Raw genomic sequence first — 20,270 nt, 5'->3', positions numbered from 1 at the left:
TAGTTGATTAATAGAATTTAGATTTTAAGATAAAAGGAATTTTGTATTTGCTTGTATTAATTTTTTTTAGAAAGGGCATTTACTGTCTTTTGGCCAATGTCATTGTGTTTAGCAGTCTGTAGGACCTATGGAGAAAAGCAGTTTTTATACATTTTAGTAATAGTCTACTGTTTTATGTTTGCATTAGTAATTAAATTATATTTTTGAAAGCTTATCATTTATGGAGCTGGAAAAGATGTTTTTGTGTTCACAACACTACCTTATGTTTCACTATATCATTGTGACCACTATTACTGTTCTGTATCCATGTCATAATCAACTATCAACATTTTAACTCTAACCCAGCATGGGCCAGAGACAGCTCCTTTGTTTAGCTCGGGCACTGCTTCATAAAACAACAATACTTGTCCTGGATGAGGCAACAGCTTCGGTGGACATGGAAACAGACGATTTGATTCAGAAGACTATTTGCACAGAGTTCAAGGACTGCACTGTCCTGACAATAGCACATAGAATCAACACAATATTGAACTATGACAGGTACAAACACTTTAGTGAAGAATAGACACAATGAAATGACTTGTGTGCACATTCAATCATTTTGACAAATATGTAATATGGTGGCTGAGTGGTAGAACCTTTCACTTCTGAATTGAGGTGTCTCTGCTTCAAATCTCGCTGAAGGCCTGTATAATGAATTTTTAGGATACCCTCTGAGTCAACCCAACATTAGTTTGGGAAAGTAAAGGCAGTTGGTCATTGTGCTGGCAACATGACGCCCTTGTTAACTGTCCACAAAAAAAAAACTATGATCACTACATCATGCCACAAAGATCACAAGGTCTAAAAGGGGGCACTGACCTATTTTTTGTTAATTTAAATATAAAAAAAAATTATATGAAATAGCTACAATAAACTTTTTGAAGTACAGATGCGGTACATTAAACAGTAAAAATTTTTTACTGTCAGGATATGTCTAGACAGAAGCCTTACATATTAAGATAATGGTCAACCTGTATCAGTTTATTTACAACCAAAATGCTTATCTGTTTTATCAGAATAAAGTTTATAAAAAAAAATATTGCTGGTATATTCATATTCTGTTTTAAATACTCAAATGCTACATTAAGTATTTCTTCTTTTCACTTTTTCATTCCCAGAATCCTTGTACTGGACAATGGTCAAGTCAAAGAATTTGATTCACCCAAAACTTTATTAAAGAACATAAAGTCAACATTCTTCCGATTAGCTAAAGATGCTGGACTAGTTTCCTGAGCCATGAATTTACATTGACAACAAATAACAAACAAGAAGTTGTTTGTAGACAAACCCCTGACCAGGGTGAACAGAACTCAAGCCTGGATTAATGTTTTAAAAAACAAGACATTTGTTTTAATTTATGAAACATTTCAAGCAGATGTTAACAGCTGATTGATGAATTAGAACAGTTAAGAGACATATTCTAGTCATAATGTTCAAATCCACAAATCAGTTTGAAACTTGAACCAAAGTGTACATTTTTGTATTTTATCAATTTTATTGATCTTTATAGTTATAAAACAAAGTACCTCATTACATTAGCTTAGTTTGGGACATTAGTCTTCTTGACTTTTGACTAGCCAAATGCTATATTACCACAAGTTGTAACCATTAAAAATAAAAAGAAGTTAAATATATAAACCCAAAGCCTTGGAATACATTTTAAATATTTATTTTAATGAACAATAGCTTCTAAAGCACCTAGTGCCCCAGTGAAAAATCCTGTAGAGAAATTAAAGGGCAATAACTTAATGGTTCGAATAAAGTGACTTTTTGAGAGCACACACATTTGTTGTTGATTATTTTTTCCACTTGTAGTGTGTCAAGTGATGCTGTCTGACCCCCAGTGACTTGGTCATTGGGAGAACATGATGAAAGAGAGCACATTGATGATTAGCTTTTTATTAGAGTTTGAAAGCATTAAACTAAAAGAAAATATATTCTACACTGTGTTCAAATAGACACATGCCTGAACTCACACGTGTGTCATATCATTTTGGGAGACAGTCTATTAAATAAAAACAATAACCTGAAGAAGGATAATAAATAAACATCTACCTTGTGGTATTATTCTTGTCTTCAAAGGTGTCTTTGCTTGTTTGACAACTTCTTTCAGAATTTTTCTTTCTCTCCAACTAGAGTGACAGATCTGTTGAAAGCAAGTATAGTAGAATGGTCTTTTATTTTCTGAGCATTGTCATTCTAATGCCACGGAAAAAAATGAATATCACTATTTATACTCCAGAGATTAAACTTAAATATATAATGGTACGGATAGAATGAGGTAATATATTACATAGGTAAAGATGTCAACACTCAGATACAAATGAAAACAAAAGGTCAATACTATATAGAGAACTCGGGAGGCACAGTGGCTCTGTGGTAAAGTGCTTGGCTTCCAAACCAGGGGTCCCGGGTTTGAAGACTGGGATTTTTACTTTCAGGATCTTTGCGGCGCCTGAGTCTACCCAGCTCTTATGGGTACCTGACATTAGTTGGGGGAAAGTAAAGGTGGTTGGTCATTGTGCTAGCCATATGGCACACTGGTTAACCACGGGCCACAGAAACAGATGACCTTTACATCCTCTGCCCCATAGATCGCAAGGCCTGAAAGGGGAACTTTACAACTATATAGAGAACTGGGTGACCGGTCACTTCATCCCCGGTCATTTCATCCCCTGGTCACTTCATCCCCTGATATTTTCATCATCTGATAATTTTATCTAACAAATTGTAATTTTAAAAAGCATTAAATGAGCAATATTTAATGTATTCCTTTTATATTTAAATGAGAGAAAGAGAGAGAGAGTCACACCCTAAATATACATGCAAGATTATTTCCAATAAGCACTCAAACAATTAATTTTAAGGCTATAAGAACCTTATCATGACGGGTATGTTCACATAACTAGAGGCCCCCCACCAGTTTCGATATCTAAAGTGAATATCAATAAACAAAATACATACTTACATATACATGTAGAAATGAAATATCGATAGAAATAAAGAACAATAACACAATTTGTAACTTTAATGTTTAAAAGGAAGTCCGCCTTTACTAGAAAAAAATTAAACCTTATTACAAGGCTAAAAATGACTCGCCCATTTTCAAGAAAGAGCGATTGAAAAATTAAATAAAGTGAAACATGGTCGTACTTCCACCACAGCTTGGCCTTTGATGATAAGTTATCAGCGGCACGGTCATAATTATTCTAATCGCACTTCTATCTCTCAAAAGATTCCCACTACTCGCACTACACCTTGGCCTTTAATGATTACGCTATAGATAAGTACACATCCAGATTTACCATATAATATTACATTTCTCATTAAGAATACAAAGTGGAAGAGGAAACACTATAAACGCATTAGTAATATAATAATAATGATAATAATAATAATCTTTATTATCCGTAAGGAAATTTGTCTTACAATTTGTGCATTACACCAAACAAAAAACATAACTATAAGAAACCAAAGTGTACATTCACACCAGACTCACTCATAATTTACATGTGACAAAGTTTATACCAGATTGTTCTTATTTAATGATTTGATTGCCAGGGGAACAAAAGAGTGTTTGTGTCTGTTTGTCTTTGCTATCGGTGTCTTGTATCTCTTTTGTGATGGTAAAATCACAAAGTCCTGACACAAAGGGTGATTCTTTATTTCGAGGATCTTGTTAGCTTTTTTATAGATGTTTGTCTCAAACAACTGCCCAAATGGGGTTTGTTTTTTGCCAATGATTTTGCCAGCAGCATTTAGGATTCTATTAAGTTTATTTTTATTTTTAATGCTCAGATTGCCATACCAGGCAGTGATATTGAAACTTAAAATATTGCAGATGTGAGCGTGATAAAACATAGCCAAGGCCTTTTCGCTAACATTAAACGAGGACATTTTTCTTAGTAGTCGTAATCTTTGCTGCCCTTTTTTGCTGATATAATCAGTATTTGCAGTAAAATTTAGTTTATTGTCTAGGATAGTACCAAGGTATTTAAAGGTTTGCACAATTTCAATAGTCTCTCCAGCTACAGAAACAATATCATTTCCCTTCTTGTCCCTACGAAAATCGATTATCATTTCTTTGTTTTTTTTTACATTTAATAATAAAAAATTATCTTTACAGTATTCCTCAATGTGTTCTAGTTCTTTGAAATACTCATTTACGTCTGAGCTCTCTGAGAGCAGGGCAAGAAGAGCCGCATCATCAGCGAATTTTGTGAAGGAGCAACAATAACTATCGGATTGAAAATCATTGGTGTACAAAATGAACCACAATGGCGATGTTACAGCCCCCTGGGGCGCCCCTGTGTTAACTATGCGTTCATTAGATATAACATTGTTTACCCTAACCCTCTGAGCTCTCTGGGTCAAAAATTCATTAGCCCATAGTATTATGTATGGACTAATCTGCAACGCTTTCATCTTTTCAATGAGTAAATGAAGTTGTATAGTGTTAAAAGCTGATGAGAAATCCATAAAGAGCAATCTTACATAAGTGTTCGGTAAGTCCAGATGTTTGTAGACACAGTTTAAAATATTTAGGATGGCATCGTCTACACCTTTACCCTTTTGGTAAGCAAATTGTAAAGGGTCTAACTTATTACAAAGATCATTCAGAAGAAACATTTTAACCAATTTTTCTAAACATGTCATAAAATGTAAAAAAGAAAGCATTCTACATAATCATATTTATATATAAAATATTTAATTGGGGATGAAATGACCGGGGGATGAACTGACCGGGGGATGAAGTGACCAGGGGATGAAATGACCGGGGATGAAGTGACCAGGGGATGAAATGACCGGGGGATGAAGTGACTGGGGGATGAACTGACTGGGGGATGAAGTGACCAGGGGATGAAATGACCGGGGATGAAATGACCAGGGGATGAAATGACCAGGGGATGAAATGACCAGGGGATGAAATGACCAGGGGATGAAATGACCAGGGGATGAAATGACAGGGGGATGAAGTGACCAGGGGATGAAATGACCAGGGGATGAAATGACCGGGGGATGAAGTGACCAGGGTATGAAATGACCGGGGATGAAATGACCGGGGGATGAAGTGACCAGGGGATGAAATGACCAGGGGATGAAATGACCAGGGGATGAAATGACCGGGGGATGAAGTGACCAGGGGATGAAATGACCGGGGATGAAGTGACCAGGGGATGAAATGACCGGGTCATTTCATCCTGACCCTGGTCATTTCATCCCCTGACCGGGGGATGAAGTGACCAGGGGATGAAATGACCGGGGATGAAATGACCAGGGGATGAAGTGACCAGGGGATGAAATGACCAGGGGATGAAATGACCGGGGGATGAAGTGACCAGAGGATGAAATGACCGGGGATGAAATGACCGGGGGATGAAGTGACCAGGGGATGAAATGACCAGGGGATGAAATGACCAGGGGATGAAATGACCGGGGGATGAAGTGACCAGGGGATGAAATGACTGGGGATGAAGTGACCGGGAACCAGAGAACTGTGTGGCTATCATAGAGAGTGCATGTTTGTAGTGGCTTAAGATTACGGATGAAATCATCAAGTTGAAATAAGACAGACAAGTGCCTAAATAGGGTTATATGCTGATGACAGGAGTACAATTCAGAGAGAAGTGACAGAGTGTGTGTGTTGTGTGTAGTTTTTAAAGTAGTTCAAGTACTGTGTCAAATAGCTTGATGTTTTATTTCTTTGTGTTTCTACAAGAGGCCAAGTGCGCTTGAACTTGGCTTGGCTTGGCTACCTAGAAAGGGGCTCGAGGTTCGACACCCGAATCGGGCAGAGCTAAAGGCAGCACGGAAAACCAACTCCTAGATACCCCCTCCCCCCACTGGTCCACAAATGAGCTTGGACCAATAGGGCTCTGAGTAGCGCTATGTAAAAGCTATAATAATAATAGTGTCATATGTATAAAGTTTATTTTTTTTCTAGTGAAGTTTTTCAAGTTCTGCTCAAGAGTTCTGTATTAAAAAACTTAACAGCAGCACCTCAAACAGCCCAAGAGAGTTGGCAACACTCATTGTGATAATCCATCAGATGATATCAAAATTAAATATCAATATCACACTACAGTGGATCCCTGGACACATTGGCATCATGGGAAATGAAAAAGGCAGATAAGCTATCAAAGGCAGGTTCATCTATGGAACAACCAGATAGACCTGTTAACTACCTCACCCTAAGGTCAATGTTATTCAACAATCACAAAGAGGAGTGGCTCAACCAATGGGCATCAGGAAACACAGGCAGAGCCATGTACAAAGAAATGACTACGCCTAACAAACTGGACAGTATTAACTTCCTCCCCCGCAAAGAACAATCTACAATCTTCCAACTAAGAACAAAACACACACCACTATTAAATTACCACCTGAAAAAAATAAACTCCACACAACTCCCCCTTTGCAGACACTGCGCCCACCCCTTTGAAACCGTAAACCATATCCTCTTTGAATGCTCCTCCCTAAGCCACCTTAGGCAGACCCTACTTCCACTACAGCCCAACATAACCAACACCCTGTACGGCAGTGCTGAACAACTGAAGAAAACAGCACACTTTTTTTTCCTTGGCACAGTCTGCAAAAGAGCTGACAGCTCAGCAGCAATAAAGCTGGCTAGAAGAAGAAGACGTATAAAACAAAGTATTATGCCTACCAAGGTTCAGCTGGACAAGTTGTCCGTAGCTACAACCCTATGACCACCCTACATCACAGTGGCCCTACTCCCAAAATACAGCACATAAAAGATGTTCTAACTTGAATCTAGCTACTTTCCATTCATGTGTCTCTAAATCAGGGGTTCTCAACCTGTGGGTCGCGACCCCCTTGGGGGTCGATTGACGATTCGCCAGGGGTCGCCAAAGACCATCGAAAAAAGTATATTCTTCTATTGCTGTATGTGTGTAAGCGGGGGGGGGGGGTCGTGGCAGAGTGGGGGGATTGTAAAAAGAGGTCGCCGAGCTTAAAAGGTTGAGAACCGCTGCTCTAAATGAAAGAAACAGTAGATACCTTCCACTTTTGCCTCCTCTGGCTGTCCTGCCCACACGATGGATGTAATGTTTGATAGTGTTGGGTATTGTAAAATTGATAACCTAAAATGAAAGTAATAATAAGTTAATAATAATTTAATTTATAAAGCGCTGTTAACAAACCAAATGTAGGCTGAAGGCGCTGTGATAACATTACAAACATAAACATGAGAGCTAAAATAACAAACTAATCTAAAAAAGTTTTAAACAGAGAGGTCTTAATGTTCTTCTTGAATCTAGTAGTAAACAATATTTATTTTACATACTGCATCACCTTATCTTACAAAATACAGACATTACTTTAAAAAAAGATGATAACATCTTACACATCATGCCCCTTCTCCTGTCAGTGGTAACAGTTCCACCGGACCCAATATCTGAGTCACTCGTGCCTAATAGAGAGAGAGAGTGTCGCATATGATGGCCAGGATTTGGAGTGGATGTTGGAGGCTCTTTGAGATGCATTCCATTGAAAGCATTTTATAGATAGTGGAGTGCTTGTTTCTATTACCACTTCTGGCAATAACAACCTTGTGGAACCAAATCACTAGACAACGAGTGCATGAATATAAGCCTTTTATTAGACATCAAAAAAGTTTTTGAAAAAAAATTAAAATGTTTATTCATTATAGTTAACATCCAAATTAATTTATAGGTTATAGGTGATGCTTGATATCCTACCAAGCGTTTTAGTTCCATTTAGGATCTTCCTCTCTAGTTCTGCTGTTAGTGTCCAGGATTAGCAAGCATACAAGACAGTTGCTATGACTTTTTACTTTATAGTGTAGATGTCGGGTAGAGACTTACAGTAGGCGATTATAAGACAAGAATGAAACAACTACAGTAATGGTTTTCAAATAAAAACCACATGAAATTAAAATAAAAAAGACAACTTAGAAAAGAAGAGAAGGTATTGATTTTAATCAATGATTCAAAGTACAAAATCGGAAATCAATCTAGTTGGTCTAGTGGTCAATATTAACTGAGCATCAGTAGTAATAGGCCTACATTCTAAAGGCAGACGCGTGTAATCTTCTGATAATCAACATTTCAGCAGGTCATAACTTTGTTTTTTTTTAGTTCATGAAGAAATAACATTCCCCTACGAGCCACTGCTTCAAGGACCTTGTCCTCTAGTTTTGAAAACAAGAGTTTATCCTGAAATAGGACTGGGAGTTTAGAGTTAAGAATCCTTTGACGTCTGCCTCGGTCTGAACCTAAAGCAGACGAGACAGTTATGAAGCACAAAAGCTCCAACCTCATTGGCTGGCGGGAAACTTCCTTCAGATACGGAAGAGCTTTATTTTCGCGTAGTCGTGAGCAATTTATAATATTTTTGTTTCTGGACAAAATGCTGATGTCTGATTTTGTTAGATACCAATTGTCAATAAAAAAGCGGGCAAGGTCAAGGCTGTCTAAAATTAAGGAAACAGCGAGTGGCGATACAGAAGTCTTAGGCCAGCCAAAGATAGTGCTCTTTAGAAGTATGTCTGTAGGACAAAAGCCTATTTTAATGAGTCTTTGAATCAGAGTGCCATCACTACCAGCAGCGATGAGGCGATGGATGATATCTCGTTTGACGAATTCAACACTAGCTCCATGTTCCAACAGCATTGTAGCTGTTTGTTGTTTTTCTTTACTGGGGGACAATTCGTTGAGCAGTATTGACAACGCCGATTTCTTTTGCTGATAATTGGGACCTAAATCAGCTTTACCATCGATTAACAATTCCAGGCATTTTAAGTTGTAATTTTCTGCAGCTAGCCATACTGGAGACATGCCAGAAGTGTTTCTGTGGTTGATATCGGAGCCAGAGGCGATCAGAAGTTGGACAACTTCCCACAAGTCACCATAACGTGCTGCTGCAAGCGACAGTGGTGTGTCCCCAAAGGAATCCTTAGCATTTACATTTGCTTGATTTTCCAGAAAAAATCGAACAGTATTTACATCTCTCACAGCCAGGTGTAGTGGGGTTCGCCCTTCGTTACTTTTCAGGTTCACAGAAACATTGTACTTGAATAAAACTTCCACGAAATCTAATTTGTGACTCTCTGCTGCTGCGTGCAGTGCCGTTAATCCCCAACAATCTTTTTGATTTACGTCAGCTCCCTTGTCCAGTAAATATTTGAGAACCTCTACACTGAAGCTACCTTGAGCGGATTTTATTAAAGCTGTATTGCCATAATCATCATTGTCTTCTAAACTTGCGCCATTTTTTAGAAAAACGTCAATCACATGGATTATGTGTTGATCTATCTCATTTGAATTAAGTTTAGGATGAAATGTCGAGTTGATATCGTTGAAATAATTCCTAGATAAAACGTTTATCAATGGTGTGGTAGAAGTTTTGAAATTCACATCGGCTCCTTTGCTTAATAAAAAATCGATGACCTCTATGTGGACAGCGCTCATTAGAGGAGTTTTATCATCGTGGACCCCATCAATGTCCGTCCCTGCGCCTAACAGTAGCTGGATGAGCTGAATGTCTCCTAGCTTTACAGCCTGTATTAACGTTTCTGGTGTTGCTATGTCAGCTCTGGTCTCTTCACCACATTCGGTTAAGAGAAAGTTGAGCGTCTTCGTGTTCTTGCTTCTTAAGGCTTGAGTGACAGCGCAATCGGCTTCGAGCTCAGCACCGTGGTCAAGAAGGACCCTGGCAGCATTCGTAAAAGAGCACTCCAATGCTGCATCAAGAGCTGAATCCTTGTAAGTTACGTAGCCTCGATGGTGGTATTTGTTAACGGGTGCCCCATGGTTTATGAGAAGTTGAATCATTTGTAAGTGTTGTCCCTTAACAGCAGACACCAGATCGTCATGGGTGAGCTTAGCGCCATGGACACAAAAAATTTCAGCCAGATCGTAGCTTCCGATGTTCAGCACGAGCTCAATGAGTGATTTTGCGCAGCACTGACATCTATTGACATCCATGCCAAGTCTGCATAACTCTCTAAAAAACTCAATATCAGATGAAAGAATAGCGTCCCTTTGCTGTATCCGTTTTAAAACATAACAGAGGATGTCAGGCCGAAGATTTTGAGTTTCTTCTCTATCACATAATTTATACTTCAGCAACGTGATGCAGGAATCAAAGTCATTTTTAATAGCTGCCAACTGCAAAGGATTTAAGTTGACCAATTTGGCACGATACAGCAAGTCCAGCAGTTTATCGAATCCCATTCTTTTGGCAACATCGAATGCACTTTCGCCTTCATTGTTGATTAGGAAACCAGACAACGAAAACGAGCTACTTTGTGGGCATTCCCCGACTTGTCTGTTCGGGTTAGCTCCAGCATTGATCAGCAATTTAACCTTCTGGAGATGAGATGTCTCGATGGCTGACATTAAAGCAGTGTTCCCAGTCGAGTTTTGTTCATCTAAATGCAATCGTCTGTTTTGTAGTAGTAACTCAATTACTTCCCTTGACGTAGCAAGCATAAGTGATGTATCGCCGTTGCTATTTTTAGCATTCACATCAGCGCCCAGCCTCAAGAGCTTACCCACAATGCCTGGAAAACCTTTCTTGGAGCAAATCATAAGAGGAGAGTTTCCGTTGTCGTCTCTGACTTCTAATCGGGTGCCATCTTGGAGGACAAACTGAAGTAGATGGTTGTAACCTATATTACAAGCCTCAAAAACAGCCCAATTTAAGGCGTGGTTGGAAAAGTGTGTAGTCTTTTGATCACACAGTCTCAAAAGTTTGTGAATCTTTGCAATGCTACCGGAAGCTATTGTTTTGAAGAAGATGGTGTCATTGAACTGAACTGCATTCTTAGTTTCCATGTTATTATCAACATCTGCTATTAATTACAGGAATCTGGAAAAAAAACAGCAACAGTAAAGTCAATGACTATAGAACTTAAATCAGTTTCAGAAAGAATGTTTCCGTATATATCGGCATGGATAAGAAAATGAACATGTTATTTTGAGTGTTAAACGTAGGCCTAATTGTTGTGCGTAAGTATAATTATACTTTTATACAATCCAGTACTGAAATAAAGGTAAGAGGGACAGACTTGTTACTTTTTTTTTAACATTCCTCTTTCAGACCTTGTGGATTATAAGACAGAAGATGTAAAGGTCATCCGTTTCTGTGGCTTACGGTTAACGAGGGTGTCATGTGGCCAGCACAACTACCAACCGCCTTTACTTTTCCCCAATTTGTTGATGCTCACTGCAACAAATTTTATAGTTCCTGGTTATAGACTTACATAGACTACACTTGACTGGACATGGAGATTTCTTAACACTACAAAAAAAATGGTCGTAATTTTTTTTTAGAAAGCTGGATCAAGGCGTTGTTTTGTAAAGTAGTTAAAAGAAGTAAAGTTTCTTTTTTTTTCATCCCTAACCTATGTAACATATAATTTAATTTTTAAATCTAGATCTAGTAATTGAACATCAAAAATAACAGTACTCTCGTCAAATAATTATTATTTTTCAATTTTTAGATGCATAATTTAGAAAGATCTAGGTAATCAATCTATTTAAATGTACACAAGATGATTTAAATCAACTTGAATTATTTCGATCTAGGATTTTTGAAACATTATCTTAAAGGAAACAAACAGGAAATAGCTTTTTTAAAATATATATTGTTAGACACCTTATTTATATAGGTTAGTTATTTTAGTTATTTAGCGACGCACCATAGTAGACGCATATTGAACGGGACTAGTGACGTTTGAGATATGTTGGGTTAGAGACCGGAAAATCAGTTAGCGATAGAACAATCGAGGGTAACGACGTGTTTAGTGACAGAGACTTCTACTGTGGCCTTTTATCAGAATAAATCTATGTGAACTTGTTCATCATCGTTCGACTACATCTCTTCACTTGTTACAACTGATGTGCCAGTTCTTGTTTGTGTTGTCGTTCAACTGCACGTAATACACCCGAACAATTACACCCAAACGATTGCAGAGTAATTGGTTGACTTCAAGACAGCCTGAACTAGCAACATCACAGTGGCGACATCGAACCGGACCTCGAAGCAGAACGTTTACTCAGGTGAGGGTCGTGCACTCGAAGATATAAGATTTCATCGGAGTACGGCTGAACACAGCATCATCGCAGAGTGACTTTGTTCTAGATCTACATGTTCTTGATCGCACGTTCAACGAGCCGTTAACTCAGGGTGACCTTCGTCGGGACAGTAATCATCGCAACGTCTGGTCTACTTAACCAGTATACTATCAAAGCAAGCCTGATCTTCATATGCTGAATCGACCTACAACCAGAGAAACCGTTCATTCATAACGGGTGAGAGATCGTTAGTGAACCTGTTGGACATATTTTTTCTTCGTCAGAGGAGCCACATCGAGTATCAAGTTTTACCTCGTCAGTTTCGAGAAGGACAGTTTGCCCGCTGTCAGAAGTATTGTGAGTACTACAAGTTTGGTAGCTAACTAAATCGAAATCGCTCTGTCGTCTTACCCTTGGAGAGATTCTTGTGGAGCAGTTTGCTCATTGAACCGGTTGCTTACCACTTTTATAACGGTCACTGTGTTTAACCTTTGGAAGGTTAGTGAAGTAATCTTTATCAGTACTGAACATTGATCTATTTAGTATTCGTCGGTCTAGACCATACCTAGACTTGTTAGCAGTGAAGTTGTGGAAACAGCTACATCCACTTAATTTCGTTGAAAACCGTTAATCGTCTAACGGAACGTCGTCGGAGGTGACCTTGGTCTCACCTAGTCTACATTGGACAGTTTGGTCTAGTGAAGCAGAGTACAACAGCAAACTTCGTCGTACTACCAGAGTAGCAGCAGAAGCAGTGAACTATTTTAGAGAACCGTTATTCGTCAGCCCAGATCAAGTCATCGTCAAGAAAGTCGTTATTCGTCAGCCCAGATCAAGTCATCGTCAAGAAAGCCGTTATTCGTCAGCCCAGATCAAGACATCGTCAAGAAATTCGTTATTCGTCAGTCGTCCAGATCAAGTTGCCGTCAAGAGACTGTTATTTGTCAGTAGTTATCTACACAAGTCAAGTCATCGCCAGAAGAACCGTTAACCTATTCGTCAGTAACTGTGTACACAAAGTCGTCGGAACTACACATACGGTCATCAACAGTCGTCAAAGAAACTGGAACATTTTGCTGTGGCATATCAGGACATCTGTGGCATTACGTGGGATACTGGTAGCACCGGAGAACAGAGTCAGAACTGGAAGAGAGACAGTGGAATTTGTTGTGATCTAGCATATTCGGGAGTCCGAACAAAGGGATCTTTCTTATCAAAAGCTAAGTGCCATTTTTCTTATTAGTATATGTTTAGATTGCCCTTAGAAATAGATTTTGTCTAAATTTGGTATGTTAGCCTGAGTAAATTCAGGTGGTGCTGAAGCCTTAAACCCGTTCGGGGTAAAGACATAATTTAGATGAAAAGCTATATTATACGTTTAGAGTTGTAATTTGTTTTGTTTGTGTAAACGTCATATCCGTTGTTGCTTGGTTACTTCGTGACGTCATCATTGTGTGCCATATTGTCATATCCCAACCCATAGCGATAGTCTCATTTAATTATTTCATTTGTTTATATTATTTTAAATTATTTATTTTTATTAATTTAATTAGATCTGTATTTTTTTTCACTTAATGATAGAAAGTGCGGGTAGGATTCTTTCATTGTGAATCAGACTAAAATAATTTTTAGTTTGAGCGGTTAAAATCAAATATGATTTTGCCATGAGAATAATGCCGAAACTGGCTATGTAGTCAAATACTATCGTCTGGCTAAATTTAGATCTGCAAATTGTTGTACATCTCTTTGGTACATTAAATCATCTAGACTCTAATTTGAAATATTATTAATTGAAAAATGAATGAAGGTAGTACATTCTAGATATATATATCTTGTTGAAGATATATTTGACATTGTATACACATATTTGTTTCGTATGGTTAAATAGAACCATAATCTACTCTAGATTTAGACTCTAGACAGTCTTTGAATTTACTCTAAACAGTTAAAAACACTTCACTGTGACTTCAGTCATACCAGATTTTAAAATTGATCATAGTTATTCATACTAGATCTAAAAGTCATAGTGCTCTTGATAACTATAGATCTAAATAGTATTATTATACATACTATAATATACTAGATTTAAATTTGTGTGTAATACTGGACCTAATATACAGATTTGAATATAACCATAATAACTCAGACTAGATTTATACATTTACTAAATCTATAGATAGAGACATAACACTTAAAACTTGTATAAAAGTGTGTAAAAACCTAAATATAAAATAAGTTTAAAGTATAGCCATAACCAATATAGGCTAAGTAAAAATATATATAAAATATAAAACACAATGGCTACATCATCATATGTGGACCTTAAGGAGGTTAAAGAAACAGCTATACAGGATGGAAAGGCCATGGAGTTAAAAGGAAAGGACTTAGCAGCTTATGTACAGCAAGTTGTGAAGGAGGAAACGGAACGTCAAAGACAAGAGATAGAGAGACAAGATAGGATCAGAAAGGAAGAATATGAGAAGCAAAAAGAGGACCGAGAACATGAAGCTAAAATGGAGAAGATGAGATTGGATGCAGCACAAGCCAGAGCCCAAACTGAACAAGGAAATAACACAAATAACTCAAATAATTATACCACTCAAAGAGACAACCCTAATTCGCAGACATGGCTAAAGAGAAAAATACAAAGTTTTGATGAACAGAAGGATGACATTGGTGATTTCCTGAAAAGATATGAGGCAAAAATGTCTACATTTAATATGCCTGAAGAAGAATGGTCTGAAATACTGATAGACTTTGTTCATGGTCAAGCTCTAACAATATGCCAAAATCATGACCATCATATTGATGATAGCTATCAGGTTTTAAAAAGAGAGTTATTGAATGCCTATGGTCATAATGCTACAACTTTTAGAAAGAAATACTTTGACAATATACCATCATTAGGAATAGAACCCCAAACTACCATTAATATGGAAAAGGATTTTTTCAATAAGTGGGTAAAATTAGAAAAAGTAACAAACTCTTATGAGGGATTAAAAAATTTTATTTTAGTGGACAACTTTGTAAATAAATGTGATCCTCAATTACAATCTTTTATTAGAGAAAGAAACCCAAAAACTATAGATGAAATAACAGAAATAATGAGAGTATACAAAAATGCATATCCAAATAAACCATTTTCTGATAGAGATAAGAGCAAAGTAGATTTAATAGGATACACCAAAGAAAATGTTGATAGAAGTAGAAATAGAAACAGATCAAATAGTGGAAATAGAAAATATAGTGAAATAACCTGTTTTAAATGTCAAGGAATAGGTCATATAGCAGCTAACTGTAGAAGAGGGAATAGTAGGTCTGGAAGTAGAAATAGATACAATGAACAAAATAACAATAGATATAGGAGTAGAGATAGGAATGACAGGGGAAATTATAGAAATAGGAGTTACAGTAGGGAATACAAAAATAAAGGTACAGATAGGGTATATTTCATGGAAGGAAATAGGAATAATTTTGCAGTGTACCCAGGGTTTGTAGATAGAATTCCGGTGGAATTAATCAGAGATTCAGGTTGTAACACTTTGGCAGTAAAAACTAAATTTGTCAAACCTCATTGGTATAAAGGGTTTACTAAGAAAGTAGAATTAGCAGATGGCACCGTAAGGGAATTTAAAGCTATAAGGGTATACATTGAAACTCCATTTTTCACTGGCTATTGTGATGGCATTGCAATATCAGAAATGAGATATGATATGTTAGTAGGAAACATAAAAGGAGTTAAAGAATGTTCAAGAAAAGAATTAGAAGACTGGCAAAACAAATACAAAAACATAAGACAAAATCATGAAAACATAGAAACACAAAATATAACAAGTATGATAATAACAAGATCAATGGATAAAAAAGATGAGAAACTAGAAAATACAATAAATGTAATAAGTAATGATGAAGAAAAAGAAACCAGTAATGTAATACAAATAGAAAATACAGATGTTAAGGAAAGTGAGATAGAAAATGAAACACAAAATAGTCTTGAAACACAAATATCTCAAAGTGAAAAAGAAACAACACCCACATTTGCATTAGAACAAATGAATGACAATATTATTGGGAAAATTTATTCAAGAATATCAGATAAAAACAATAATAATCCAATGGAGAAATTTTGTATAGAGAATAAAATATTATTTAGACAAACAAGTAATGATAATAAGAAAATAAAACAACTTGTCTTACCACAGAAATATTGGAAAGATGTTTTAATCATGACACATGATAATAATTTAGCAGCACATAGGGGAGTAAAGAAATGTTATAGGAATTTGTCAAAACAAGTATTTTGGCCTAAAATGAAAGCAACAATCAACAAATACATAAACTCATGTGACATATGTCAAAAGAGATCTAACAAAAGTCTAGTGAATAAAGCACCTATTCAAGAAATGGATGAACCTACAGCACCATTTCAGAAAGTATCTATTGATTTAATAGGTCCTTTAATTCAAACTGAAAATAATAACAAATACATTCTAACAGTAATAGACATGTTTAGTAGATATCCAGAGGCAATCCCATTATCAAATACAAGTGCAGAAAATATCATTAATGCCATAACTCAAAAAGTAATTACAAGACATGGTATACCTAAAATTATATTGAGTGATCAGGGATCTCAGTTTAAGTCAGAACAATTTAAGAAATGGACTAAACAATACAATATACAACACATATACTCTTCGGTTTATCACCCGGAGAGTAATGGTTTATGTGAACGATATGGTGGTTCATTAAAAAGATCACTAACAAAAATAATTCAGAATAATCAGAACAAGTGGGATCATTACATTAACTATGTACTATTTGCTCATAGAAACAACATCCATGAAGCAACACAATTTTCACCATATGAAATAATACATGGAAGAAAACCTAGAGATGAATTAGATGTTTTTAAAGAAAATATAATAAGCAATGAGAATAAATTAAACAATGACAGTGAAACAATAATTACAACAGAATTGAAAGAAATATGGACTCAAGCATATAACAACAACAAGAAGTACAAACAAAGTGCTCATGAGAATCTAAATAAGAAAAGACAATTGAAAACACTAGAAGTAGGAAACAATGTATTAATATTGATAAATGACCTGAAAAATAAAATTGGTAAACAATGGAAAGGTCCATTTAAGGTGATAAAACAAATTAGTGATGTGAATTATCAAATTGAAATAAATGGGAAAATTAAAACATATCACATAAATAATTTGAAACTGTATCATGATAGAGAAGATGAGTTAATACAAAACATTCAGGAGGAAATAGAAAATAAATTTTCAGAAAGAGAAGAATGCTTGATGATAATAACAAATGAAAATCTTAATGAAAATGATATTAAGGAAATACCTGTAATAGAAACAAAAGAGAATCAAACTTGGCAAAAGATTAATCTTAATAATTTAACTAAGGAAAAGTCAAAAGACATAACTAAAATAATACAGGAATACAAAGAAATTTTTTCCAGTATACCAGGAAAAACTAATATTATTAAACATGACATTAAAGTAACAGATCCAAAACCTATCAAGCTTAAGCCATATAGAATACCGCTACATTTACAAGACAAAGTAAAGAAAGAAATAGACAATTTACTAGAATCAGGTATAATTGAGCCATCAACATCTCCTTATGCTTCACCAATTGTGATAGCCAAAAAGAAGAATGGAGATATAAGGTTATGTATTGATTATAGGAAACTTAACAACATCACAGAATTTGACCCATATCCAATGCCAAATATAGAGGATATTTTACATAAATTAAATGGAGCAAAATTTTTTACTAAATTGGATTTAACTAAAGGTTATTGGCAAATACCTTTAACAGAAAATGCAAAACCTTACACAGCATTTGTAACACCATATGGTATTTTTCAATGGAATTATATGAGTTTTGGATTAGTAAATGCACCTGCCACATTTAATAGAATGATGAACATGATAATTGGAAACAAAGAAAATGTTATTTGCTATTTGGATGACATATGTATTTTTAATAATAGTTGGGAGGAACATTTGGTAGATGTAAAAGAAGTGTTCAAAATAATAAAAGAAAGTGGACTTACAATTCAAGCAGAAAAAGTAGAAATAGGATTGGAGGAAATAATTTTCTTAGGACATAAAGTAAATAACAACATGATTAGCCCTATTGAAGATAACATAAAGAAAGTACTTAATATTGAAATACCTACAACAAAAAGACAAATTAAAAGCATATTGGGAATAGTAAATTATTACAGAAAGTTTATAAAGAACTTAGCAGAAATAGTGAATCCATTAAATGACTTACTTAAAAAAGGAAAACCTCAAAAAGTAGTTTGTAATGAGGAATGTGTGAAAGCTATTGACAGAATTAAAGATGTTTTTAGTCATGAACTAATATTAAGACTACCTGATAAAGACAAAATATTTTATGTCACAACTGATGCATCTGGTAATGCTATTGGTGGTTGTTTAATGCAGAACTATGATAACTTACATCCTATATTATATGTAAGCAGAAAATTGTCAGAGGCAGAGAAAAAATATAGTGTCATTGAACGAGAAGCCTTAGCTGTAATATGGGTAATTACTAAGCTAGAGAGCTATTTAATAGGAAGGAAATTCATATTATTAACTGATCATAAACCTATTCAGTATATACAGCAAAAGAGCATGAAAAACAGTCGTGTTTATAGATGGTTCTTAGCATTACAGGAGTATAAATTTGAAGTGAAAGCTATTAGTGGATCTGTGAATATTGTAGCTGATCTATTGTCTAGAATGACATTGAAATGAAATAATTTTGTAAATAAACTATGATTATATTGAGTATGTAATATATATTAATATATTGACACCATTTATATGTTATGGAAAAGGGAGATAAGTAAAGTTGACATTAAGCATTTAAAAGTAAGTATGGATATTTTTTCTTGTGTGAATCATTTCATATATCATTGACGAAAGTTAGTTCTATGGAAAAGGGTGAGTATAAAAGAAAAATGGACAAAAGCGTATAAAAGGGTGGTAAGAAAAAAAAAATTTATTGAATGTGTAAATAAAGTCTATAATTGTTTTTTGAAATGTTGTATTTTATCAGATTACTGCCAGTGAAGAACATTTGTGACGTGTGACGTGCCCATAAGATGCCACATTTTCTTTTATGATGAACTGTGTACTAATGAAGATGATTTTGGAATGTTATGAACTGTTATGAACATTGACATGAATATGAGGAACTGTCAAGATGAAGATGTCAAGATGAAGAGATCAAGATTTTATGTTTGTGGTCTTCCCCTTAAATTGAAAATGTCCTTGTAAGACTTGACAGTAGTGGAAAAATATTGACATATTTTTTTTTTCAAGGGGGGGAGGAATCTGTTAGACACCTTATTTATATAGGTTAGTTATTTTAGTTATTTAGCGACGCACCATAGTAGACGCATATTGAACGGGACTAGTGACGTTTGGGATATGTTGGGTTAGAGACCGGAAAATCAGTTAGCGATAGAACAATCGAGGGTAACGACGTGTTTAGTGACAGAGACTTCTACTGTGGCCTTTTATCAGAATAAATCTATGTGAACTTGTTCATCATCGTTCGACTACATCTCTTCACTTGTTACAACTGATGTGCCAGTTCTTGTTTGTGTTGTCGTTCAACTGCACGTAATACACCCGAACAATTACACCCAAACGATTGCAGAGTAATTGGTTGACTTCAAGACAGCCTGAACTAGCAACATCACAATATATATATAGGTCTGTGAATCGATCAATCTAGGATAAGATTTTTTTCCGGTTTCCAGTCTAGTATAATACATAAGTCTATGTTCCTGATCTTATACCAAAAAAAAAAAAACTTTGTAAAAAAGTTTGGTGCCTTGAAAAGTATGGAAGGGCGTGAACCCCTCATTGGGAACCCTTAACTTAAAACACCTGACCTGACATCTGGCCGGTATATTCTAGTATCCCTTTTCTACTTTTTTCCGCCGCCTCTTCAAAGTCTTTGTACACACAAAAAAGCAACATTCACGCAGTTATTTCTTATTTAGGGAAAAAGTAATAAAATACGCTTACGGAAAAAAAAAGACGAATGTATATTTATACTATTAAACATTTGTATTTCAACTTTGTAGCCTGCGGCCATTTCGGATATACACCT

The 20,270-nt window shown here is 35.7% G+C and overlaps 2 protein-coding genes and 2 long non-coding RNA genes across 4 annotated transcripts; 2 read left to right on the top strand and 2 right to left on the bottom strand.

Annotated features, from left to right (window-relative positions):
* The first annotated feature begins 31 nt into the window (after positions 1 to 31).
* On the top strand, positions 32 to 1,931 carry LOC129927339 (multidrug resistance-associated protein 1-like). Its single transcript, XM_056035911.1, has 2 exons — positions 32 to 540; positions 1,161 to 1,931. The coding sequence occupies exons 1-2, from the start codon at positions 347 to 349 to the stop codon at positions 1,273 to 1,275; spliced, it is 309 nt and encodes a 102-aa protein (XP_055891886.1). The 5' UTR covers positions 32 to 346; the 3' UTR covers positions 1,276 to 1,931.
* On the bottom strand, positions 534 to 3,284 carry LOC129927342 (uncharacterized). Its single transcript, XR_008778972.1, has 3 exons — positions 3,011 to 3,284; positions 2,098 to 2,188; positions 534 to 788 (listed from the first exon to the last, which is right to left on the bottom strand). It is a non-coding gene; the product is annotated as an uncharacterized LOC129927342 (long non-coding RNA).
* A 4,848-nt stretch (positions 3,285 to 8,132) lies between these two features.
* On the bottom strand, positions 8,133 to 10,893 carry LOC129927317 (ankyrin repeat and KH domain-containing protein mask-1-like). Its single transcript, XM_056035787.1, has one exon. It carries the CDS (start codon positions 10,860 to 10,862, stop codon positions 8,133 to 8,135), a length of 2,730 nt encoding a protein of 909 aa, XP_055891762.1. The 5' UTR covers positions 10,863 to 10,893.
* A 1,163-nt stretch (positions 10,894 to 12,056) lies between these two features.
* On the top strand, positions 12,057 to 19,697 carry LOC129927336 (uncharacterized). The gene is made up of 2 exons (XR_008778967.1): positions 12,057 to 13,911; positions 19,206 to 19,697. It is a non-coding gene; the product is annotated as an uncharacterized LOC129927336 (long non-coding RNA).
* Positions 19,698 to 20,270: the final 573 nt, after the last annotated feature.

The sequence above is a fragment of the Biomphalaria glabrata genome, chromosome 7 (genome assembly GCF_947242115.1).
Source record: "Biomphalaria glabrata chromosome 7, xgBioGlab47.1, whole genome shotgun sequence".
Classification (NCBI taxonomy): Eukaryota; Metazoa; Mollusca; class Gastropoda; family Planorbidae; genus Biomphalaria; species Biomphalaria glabrata.
Note: the sequence above shows the minus strand (reverse complement) of the source record. Positions and strands in the feature narration are given on the sequence as shown.